Below are 9996 nucleotides of genomic sequence, written 5' to 3'. Positions count from 1 at the left end.
GCCTTGACACTGTTCTTAAAACAAACGATGATTTGGAATGTGTATGAGTGTTTGCCTGTATGTACGTATGCATGCCACATGTGTGCCTGGTACCGACAGAGACTAGAAGGGGGCATCATATCCCCTAGAACTAGAACTGCAGGTGGCGGCATCATTGTGGGTGCTGGGACTTAAGTATGGGTTCTCTGTTCATGAGCAGCAAGTACTCTTAACTGCTGAGTCATCTTTCCAGCCCAGTTTTTTAACTGTATTTATTTATTGGGTGCAGGTGTATACACACGTTTAATGCCCTTCAGCTGTGGTACACGCTATATTGGTAAACTGTGATGTGCCATCTCTTGAAACTGGACTGTGGGAGTGAGGAGGGCTTTCCTGCCCCAGAGTCTAGCACGCTTATTGCAAATATCCTCTAAGACGCCTCCTTGTCCAGGAATGGACTGGCCCCTGCGGGTCTATAGGGAGAGGGGAGAGCACTCTGTAGAAACACTGTGTTCTGGAACAGCTGGACCCGCTGGCCCATCCTGCTGGTTAGCTGTCATCAGTGAATAAGGTGACTGAGTTTGCGCAGGAACGGTAGGACACGGATGAAAGTGTGCAAATTAAAAACTGTAGTCTTCCTGTGATAAGGTGGATTTTTTTTTTTTTTTTGTCTTTTTAAGACAGTGTTTTCCTGCGTAACAGTCCTGGCTGCCCTGAAATTTACTTTTGCAGACCAGGCTGACCTCAAACTGAGATCCACCTGTCTCTGTTCTCCCACCTGCTGGGATTAAGGCAGGAGCCAGCACTGCCCAGCTCTCCTGTTGACAGTTTTAATCATCAACATGACACAATCTACGATCACACAGAAAAGCGTCTCAAGGAGGGGTTCTCTAGATAGGGACGACCTGTGGGCATGGCTATGGGCTAACCTGCCCACTGTGGGGGCACCAGTCCTCAGGAAGGACAGTCCTGAGCTCTGTACACGCAGGGAGAGTGAGCTGAACACTAGCAAGCGTCCATTCAGCTACTGCTCTCTGCTCTCCACTGTGGACTGAAGGGACGCTCTGCTGCCCCGACCTCCCACAGCAGAGTCCTGTGAGCTGGAATTTTGAATGCAATATCCTTTTACTCTGATGCTGCTTATGCCAGGACTTTTTTTTAAATCACAGCCAGATGGACCGAACTTCGATGCCTCCTCTGCAGGGCGTGCAAGCTGGCAGACACACACACACACGGACTCACAGCAGCTTCTCTAGGATGCACTCTTCCCGGTTCAGCACCTCACACAACAGTTTCACATCGCTGTGGGAGAGGACTGTGAAGCTGAGGTTCAAGTAACGCAGGTTATGGTTCTGTGCCAACATCTCAAAGAACATGTAGTTATTGCACAGGAAGGACACCTTGTTTACCCTGCAGAACAAAGAGACCCGTCAGTTCCATCCAGCCCGACCGTCTTCTTCTGTGACCCGCAATGACTGGGTATTCTAATTTTGTGACCCAGTGATACAGCTCATTGGCTCTCAAACTGGGTGATTTTCTTCCTCCACGGGGAACCCTGAGAAATGTCTGGAAGCAAGGTTGGCTGTCAGAAGAGCAAGCACCTAGAAAGAGGAGCCCGCACACACTCTCGTCACCCTACAATTCACAGAACACCCCCAGTGAAGAAGGGTCAGCAACAGACATTTGTGGTACCACGATGGCTAGATTGACCCGACCTTAGACCGTAAGCCTCCGTCTGTGCAGTTAGTGGGAAGATGGCCGGGAGCTGAGTCCCTTACTTCCATGACAGGACCCGACCAAAGTCGCCCTTTAACTTACTCAAGTATTTGAGGGGTACAGCTGGGATGCTTGAGATGATTATACAAAACCGAAAAGGCCGACTCGCCCAGATTCGTGTCCTTCACCTGGAGTTCCTGGACTTGCTCACTGCTCACCAGCGCGGAGCATACATGTTGCCAACAGATGAGTAGTTTCTCCCTGTAGCAGAGGAGAAAGGAATACAGTCCGTTGTCGAAAAGTTAACTCAAGGGGCTGGAGAGATGGCTTGGCCGTTCAGAGCCTTTGTTGCTCTCACAGAGAACCTGAGCTCACTTCCCAGACCTGACATGGTGACTCACAACCATCCCTAACTCCAAGTCCAGGGTAATGACTCCCTCTTCTGGCCACCACGGGTACTGTATGCACAAGCACAAGATGGACGTCACACGTAGGCAAAACATTTATACACACAGAACAATGTACTGGTTTTTTGGGACCCTAGTCTATTTGGATGCAAAGCTTCCTAGGCCTGGATGTGTGTGTGTGTGGGGGGGCTTGGACTTCCCACAGGGCAGGGTTCCCTGCCCTCTCTTTAGGAGGGAGGGGGAGGGAGGAGGGGGAATGGGGGAGAGGGAGGGGAATGGGAGGAGGGGAGGAAGTGCAAATTTTTGAATGGAAAAATAAATAATAAAAAAAAAACAAAAATAGGGTCGGAGAGCTGGCTGAGAGGATTGGAGCGCCGCCCGCAGAGCCCGAGGTCGCCGGTTCAAGTCCCAGGTAAGGTAAGTCTGTATGCTGTGTCTCTGTGTGAATGTCTCTGTGTTGTCTGTGTCTCTGTGTGTGACGTCTGCTTGCATAATTCGAAAAAAAAAAGTTTAGAGAAAAAAACAAAAAAAATGATAAAAACTGTCAGCGCTTTCAGATTCTACTCAATTTACAAAATAGTTAAGGCAAGACATCCGCAGCACACAAACACAGCAAAGCAACTCCCTGAACAGTGTGAGGGTAGCCAGCTAAATTCATGCCTGCAGTTCTTAGCCAGACACAGGGCAAGGTCTGTGGGGTAGAGGTACAGCTATTGGGTAAGGGCCGGAGGTGTTCGAGAATCTTTGGAACCAGGTATGTCTGGGACTTTGTTCTACACTCCCTGTTCCCACAGCAGGACAAGCAACCTGGACAGTTGAGAAAACCTGCCTTACAGACAACCTTGCTGGAAATGGGACAGGACGCCAGAGTCACTGAGTCAAAAGCTAGAGCAAGCGTCTCCTGGGCTCAGACTCAGCTGTGGCTACTTGTGTAGTTTATGACCTAGGATAACATACTTGACTTCTGCTCACTATCCTCATCTCTAACAGGACAATCAAATTTGCCTCCTAACATCCCCCCCCCTTTCTCTCTCTCTGTGTGTAGGTCAAAGGACAACTTGCAGGAATCAGTTTTCCTACCATACCGACTAAGGAGTCGACCGTAGTCATCTGACTTGAGTGTGGCCACTTTTAACTGCTGAGCCATCTTGCCAGCTCACCTTACAAGATTTCTGAGTATGAGTCCATTTATAATACGTTTTTGTGTATAAATGTGAGTGCATGCACACATGCATGTGTGTGTGCATGTGTGTGCTTGCGTGTCTCTGCCTCCCTAGTGCTGCTATATACAACATTTATTTATTTATTTATTTATTTATTTATTTATTTATTTTTATGTGGATCCTGGAGATAAAACTGGAGTTCTCCTATCTGTGCAGCAACTGAGTTAACCCCATATTCCCTATAACATTTCTCTTTGATGGTTTTTCAAGACAGGGTTTCTCTGTGTAACAGTCCTAGATGCTCCGGAACTCACTCTGTAGACCAGGCTGGCCTCAAACTTAGAGATCCGCCTGTCTCTGCCTCCCGAGTGCTCAGATTAAAGGCGTGCGCCACCACCGCCCGGAAACATTTAACTTTTAAAAGGCAGTTTGTAGTTAGGATGCGAAGAAAGTCTGAGGAGGAGGGGAGGGAAGAACCTCAGTGTGATGCTCAGATCTTAAGCGGGGCGGAAAACACAGGACAGGGGCCATCACACTCCCACTCACAAAACAGTGGGTTAATACGACTGCTGCTTTGATAATGAGGCCACTGTCCCCGAGGAAAGCAAAGTCCCAAGGATAAATTCCCGAGCTCCTACACAGTCAACCCAGACTGCTTACTGCTGCAGCAGTTCGAGGGCAGCCTGGAGGACACGACGGATACAAGGCTAGTGCCAGCCCCGTATACACAAGGCCCTGGATTCTAACCTCAGAATACAAAAAAAAAAAAAAAGCCAAGAGATCATAAATTATACACATGCATTTCTACTGATTTGTGTGTGTGTGTGTGTGTGTGTGTGTGCATGGAAGACAGGATCTCACTCTTTAGATCAGACTGACCTGGAAGCCACTATGTATGTAGCCCAGATGAGTTTAAAATGCTCAGAGTTCCTCTTACCTGTTTCCCAAGTGCTGGGGCTACAAATATGAAACGTTGCTCAGCTTGGCTAATTTTTTTTATTCCTTAGATATACTATCTTATGCATTCTAGGCTTGCCCTGTACTTATTATATAACCAAGGATGAGCCCGAGTTTCTGACTGACTCCACTACCTGAGGGGCTTGCATTACAGACACGCACCCCTATGGTCACAGACACGCACCCCTATGGTCACAGACAGGCACGCACCCCTATGGTCACAGACAGGCACGCACCCCTATGGTCACAGACAGGCACGCACCCCTATGGTCACAGACAGGCACGCACCCCTATGGTCACAGGCACGCACCCCTATACTCAGGTTTTATATGATGCCGGGGAGCAAATCCAGGGCCTGCACATTATTATAGGCACTAGAGGCCCCGTATATCAGAACTGATAGACCACTGTTACTCTATAACTATGCACAACTAGTTAACAAAAAAGGCACGGTGGCACATGCCTTCAATCCAGTGCTCTGGAGACAGGTGGATCAAGACCTGAGTTCCAGGCTTGCCACAGCTACTTGTCCAAAAATATTAACAAAAATTAATAGTAATAAGATCAAATAGCATATCTTTTAAAGATTTATGCCGGGCGGTGGTGGCGCACGCCTTTAATCCCAGCACTCGGGAGGCAGAGGCAGGCAGATCTCTGTGAGTTTGAGACCAGCCTGGTCTACAAGAGCTAGTTCCAGGACAGGCTCCAAAACCACAGAGAAGCCCTGTCTTGAAAAACCAAAAAGATTTATTATGTATGTGGTTGCTGGGAATTAACTTGGGACCTCCGGAAGAGCAGTCAGTGCTCTTAACCTCTGAGCCATCTCTTCAGCCCCCCAACTGGCATATCTTTAGGTGAGTCAATCCAGGACTCAAAATGGAGTCTGTTGGACTGGAGACAGTTCAGTGATTATTTAAGAAAGTTTTTATTTCTTTAGAGAATAAGAATTTGAATCCCAGAACCCAGATCAGGGCAGTTTACAAACCACCTGTAATTACAGCTCCAGGGGATCAGATGCCCCCTTCTGGCCACGGAGATAATCTCTACATCCATGCATACCTACACAGTCACATACACATAAAATTAAAATAAATCTTAAAAAATTTAAGCCATTGACAGAAAGTGATTTTTTGCATTTTCACCCTTTTTAAAATTTTGATTTTGTTTTAAAATTTATTTTTAAGATATATTTAATTAAAATAGAATTCTATCACTTTCCCTTTCCCACTTGCCATGCCCCAACCCTCAAACTGATAGCCTTTTATTATATATATATATATATATATATATATATATACACACATGCGTGAACATATATATGCACACGTGTGTATATATATGTACACACACAACCTGCGGAGTCTGTTTTGACTGTTTGTGTGCATCTGATTTCTGGGCTGGCCACTCAGCACTGGACAACAGGATGAGTTTTGAAGCAGGATTCTATGTAAACCGGCAATACACAGGGCGGAGTCTGAGCAGACAGAGAGGAGAGACAATGAATGGACTCACATGTAGCTCTGTTCTTGTTCAACCTGCAGGACAGCTTGCATCGAAAAGGAGAGCTTCTTCAGCGTAGAACAGTGCTTTAAGCAGTAGGCAGCAACCATCAGATCAGAATAATCCTTAGCCACGAACTTCACCTGCTGCAGGAAGTTCACCACCTGGACGACAAAGGCCTCATCGTCCATCTCAAACAGACAGTAAAAGAGCTTCATGCTGTCTACTTGTTCCTGAAGGTCCTCATTGACACTTATCGCTTCCAGGCACCGGTACAACTTCTGCCTCACCTCCTGGGACAACTGGTAGCCAAAAAACGCCTCTAGCTTTTCTTGTTCGGATTTGTGTAAAAGGCCAAAGATAAAACAGCCCCCAAAAATCCAGTGCACGTTGACTTTCTTTAGGAACGTAAACAGGAGTGTCTCTATACACCGGACGTCTTTACTAGGGTGGTCTGTGTGGTTCTTCACCAGATAAAAGACAGCAGCGCAGAACTCCTGGACAGACGGGTGGAGGAACGTGTAAAAATTCTTGAAGTCCCTGCTCCTCAGAAATATCTTGATGTTCAGCAGCATGGGGATGTCCGAACTGACGATGCCATTTTTTCTGAGATCCTCTTCACTAAATGCAAACCTGTCCGTCCACATGCCCTCTGCGGCCAGGGAACACAGGCCCTGCAGCAGGTCTTGGCTTTTCTTATTTGGACCACGGGCGCTCTTGGGAATGAGGAGGTTTAAGATGTACGTGGTGTACACGGAGGTGGTGCGTCGGCAGACGGGAGCCGGGTCTCTTCCCTTGTCTATCTCGTTTCTCAGGCAAGTAGCCACCGCCAAGCAGAGCAAAGGGACCTGACACAGAGTGAACACCTGTTCATTTTCTCTCACCAACCTGAAGGCTTCCTGGGCTCTGTTCTTATCCAGGAACAAGTCCCGGAAAATCGTCCTCCTGCTGCTCTCATCGAACCCCAGCATGGCTCTCATTTCTGTGTAGTCGATCCTGTCCGCCAGTTTATCAAAAGTCTCCGGGGTAGCTGTGATGAGGAGAGAGGACTCTGGGAGTATCTTCCTCCTGAGCAAACTGCTCAGCAGTATAGGCACCGGCCGTTTCTCGATCCAGTTATGACACAGCTCCAAATCTGGTTCAGTGAAATCACAATTCAGCCTTTCCAGGCTGTCAACGATGAAGAGGAGTTTCTCAGGTTGGGATATGATCTCCACGATGGGAGCCGAGGGGCTGGGCCACTCTCTGGACATCAGTTCGGCCAGGCTGGCCGTCTTCAGCTGTGTCACTTCCCGACAGCAGAAGTAGAAGACGTAGGAGAACTTGTTCTGAAATACCAGGCCGTCTGACCAGGCCAGCATTAACCTTGCCAAAGTCAGCGTCTTGCCGATTCCCGCCATTCCCTTCAGGAGCACCGTGTGTGGCTTCGTCTCAGTGGTCTTTGATATGAAAAGATGCTCAAAACGACTGTATTCGTCCTGGCTGACTTTCGGCTTCATGAAATCCTGAATTGGGAAGTCGAATTTTCTGGACCAATCCCGGGTCAGCTTCTTCTTCAAATGAGCTTGATACAGTTTTGTGTATCCTGAGGTCAGTGAGCACAGAAGGAAAAAAAAAAATCCACAATGCATCAAAGTTAAGCATTCACTCATATATGACCTGACCTTGATATTTTAATTCTCAGGAGGTACCCTTCAAAAAAAAAAAACCTTATTTTAAATTATGTGTGTGTTAGTGCACTCTCAGGGAGGTCAGAGGAGTTGAACCGCCACCTCCTGGAGCTGGAGTTATAGCTGGCCATGAGCCAGCCCCCATGGGTGCTGGGAATGGAGACTGCTGGCAACTGAACTCGGGTCCTCTCCAAGAGCAGGGCATGCTCGTAACCACGGAACCATCTCTTCAGCCTGTTTATAATGAATGTCTTTAGGAATCGGTAAGCTGTGGGCCCAGTGTTAGCATCCAGGCACAACTTGGCCCTGCCCGTGGGAACCTGGCACAGTGTGTCATCCCTCTGTGCATGGCAAGCCGTTCCTTGGCTGTACACAGGCGCAAAGGTCTCTTTAGGAGACAAGTCTGCCTACTCCCTCTTCCCGCTGTTCTCTCCCTCTCTTTCTCCCCTCCTTCTGTCTCTCTCCCTCTCTGCCCTCCTCTTTACCATTCTCTCGGTAATTGCACCATGGGATAGGACCCACTGGGGTCCACTTAAGGTCCCACCTCATGCTGTAACCATAACACCCAGAACAATACGCTGGTTAATGGGAGATTTTCACTGGTCCTTGTGCACAGCTTGCGTGTGTGCGTGTGTGTTGTGTGAATGTTATAGTATTAAACTGTCATGGGCTATTTCAGAAGCTGGCACCAGAAGTCCGGGGCTTCCTCTCCCCCATTTCAGCCCAAACTGGGTTTTAAAAAGATTCTTTAAAATGTTCAACAAGTATAACTTCCCACATATATGGCATGAATGCAAAAAGGAGTCTATTTAGGGGATCAGAGGGAATTAGTGGGGGGGGGGTCATGGTGGGGGACTACCACAAGCAAAGCACCATGACATACATACACAGGCGTGCGTGAAAACTTTACACTGAAACTCATTTTGTATGCCAAGTATAATAATTTTTAAACTGTGTTCAATAAAAGTAAAAGGCAGGCTGGGCAATCAAGGGGGGGACTGAGGAAAACCGAGGCAATCTGCATTTTGTAAAATGTCTTAAATTTAAAGCTCAAAGGATGAGGGCCAGTGAGGCGCCCTAGGAGGTGAAGGCACTTGGCACTAAGCCTGGTGACCTGAGTTTGGTCCCCGAGACCCAGATGATAGAAGCAGGATTAACTATCAAAAGTTGTCCTCTGATCTCCACCTGTATACCACGGTGTGCAGGTGTGTACGTGCGCATAGACAGAAAGAATTATGTCAAAAGAAAAGCCAATAGGTGACGTGCAGTTAATCAGAAGGAGCTAAAGAGGGAATGAAGAATTAAGGTTAGAAACAAAAGTTAACCGAAAGTACACACAAAAAGACAGATACACACAAGACACATGAAGCTCTAACATGAGGCTCAAGACACGGCTCAGTGGTTAAGACTTGGGTTCAGTTCCAAGCGCCCACATGGCTGTCCAGTACCAGAAAATCTCAATGCCCTCTTCTGGCCTCTGCTTCTTGAGCGCTGTCTCATTTTATGAGCCAAGTTTCTTTCCAGCTGTCTAGAACTTGCCACGCTGAAGGGCCAGCTTGCTACAGTGCCTGGCTTTTCATGTGGTTGCTGAAGTCAGATTCTCATGTTTACACAGAGGGAGCCATCTCCCTGCCAACCGTGATGTGATCTATACAGCGAGTGTTTTCAGTTGCTGCTGGCCCAAATCCACGGAGCTACCACTTCTCTCTAGAGTTAAGTTCCCAGTTTCGATGCGAGGGTAAATTACTGATGTCCTAGGTAGAGGTTTAACAATTTAGGCAGGTTAGGGCACAAAACCCTACACATTTGACTACAAAGAGCTAACATGTCTACATGAATCTGCCTCCTTCCTCAAGAAGAAAAACGTCTCCTGACATCTGCTGGCCCATGGTAGACGGGTATGAGGAAGAGTCAAGTCATCAAAACCATGTCACCATCCTCACCAGAAAGCAGCTTAAACCAACTCACCAGCAATCTCTCTCGCTGCCCGCTCACTGAGATCCTTCCTATTGATCTTCTGGAAGATTCTGAAGGTCACATCCCAGGCTTTCTTCTCCTCGTAATATTTGACCAGTAAGTTGGCAAGGTCTTCCCGAGACGCCTTCTTCACTTCGGTCCAAGGAATCTGTTTCAGCCCATACTCCACGATGTCCTCCTTGAGGAACTCTTTGAACTTCATGAATTCCTTCTTGTTCAGTTCTTCCAGGTACCACATAAGGCCATAGTCAGAAAAGAAAGATGCCATTCTGTCTTAAGAACAGATGGGAATCTGTGGGAAAATCAGGCAAGCAGCGAGTTATTAAAAAAAATGGGATCAGTGAACTGGACCCCCTGAATGTGGGTGACTTGACAGTTATGTGGCTTGATCTATTTTGGGGGGGCCTGGCAGTGGCACCAGGGCCTATCCCAGGTGTATGAACTGGCTTTCTGGAGCCCATTCCCTATGGTGGGATACCTTGCTCAGCCTCGATATAGGGGGAAGGGCTCAGTCCTGCCTTAAGTTGGTACACCAGCCGTTGTTGACTTCCCAAGGAAGGCCCTACCCCTGCTGAGGAGTGGATGGTGAGAGCTGAGGTGGGCAGACCAGGCTCTCCTAGAAGCCTG

General features: G+C 47.7%; 1 protein-coding gene across 1 annotated transcript; it reads right to left on the bottom strand.

The window, feature by feature from the left end:
- Window positions 1-1217: 1217 nt before the first annotated feature.
- Nlrp4 (NLR family pyrin domain containing 4) lies at window positions 1218-9637 on the bottom strand. The gene is made up of 4 exons (XM_041654358.1): window positions 9361-9637; window positions 5735-7307; window positions 1798-1956; window positions 1218-1389 (listed from the first exon to the last, which is right to left on the bottom strand). The coding sequence occupies exons 1-4, from the start codon at window positions 9635-9637 to the stop codon at window positions 1218-1220; spliced, it is 2181 nt and encodes a 726-aa protein (XP_041510292.1).
- Between the last annotated feature and the right edge of the window lie 359 nt (window positions 9638-9996).

This window comes from Microtus oregoni, unplaced genomic scaffold, assembly GCF_018167655.1.
Source record: "Microtus oregoni isolate MIOR12 unplaced genomic scaffold, Mior012 000006F_ref0000085, whole genome shotgun sequence".
Classification (NCBI taxonomy): domain Eukaryota; kingdom Metazoa; phylum Chordata; class Mammalia; order Rodentia; family Cricetidae; genus Microtus; species Microtus oregoni.
This window is presented reverse-complemented; position numbering and strand designations above follow the sequence as displayed.

Excerpts from the sequence above, each read along its gene's own strand:
- Nlrp4 (XM_041654358.1), bottom strand. The coding sequence starts at position 9,637 with ATGGCATCTTTCTTTTCTGACTATGGCCTTATGTGGTACCTGGAAGAA. Across the intron at positions 7,308-9,360 it reads GGCAGCGAGAGAGATTGCTG|GATACACAAAACTGTATCAA; the intron begins GTGAGTTGGTTT and ends CACTGACCTCAG. Across the intron at positions 1,957-5,734 it reads GAACAAGAACAGAGCTACAT|GGAGAAACTACTCATCTGTT; the intron begins GTGAGTCCATTC and ends CCTCTGCTACAG.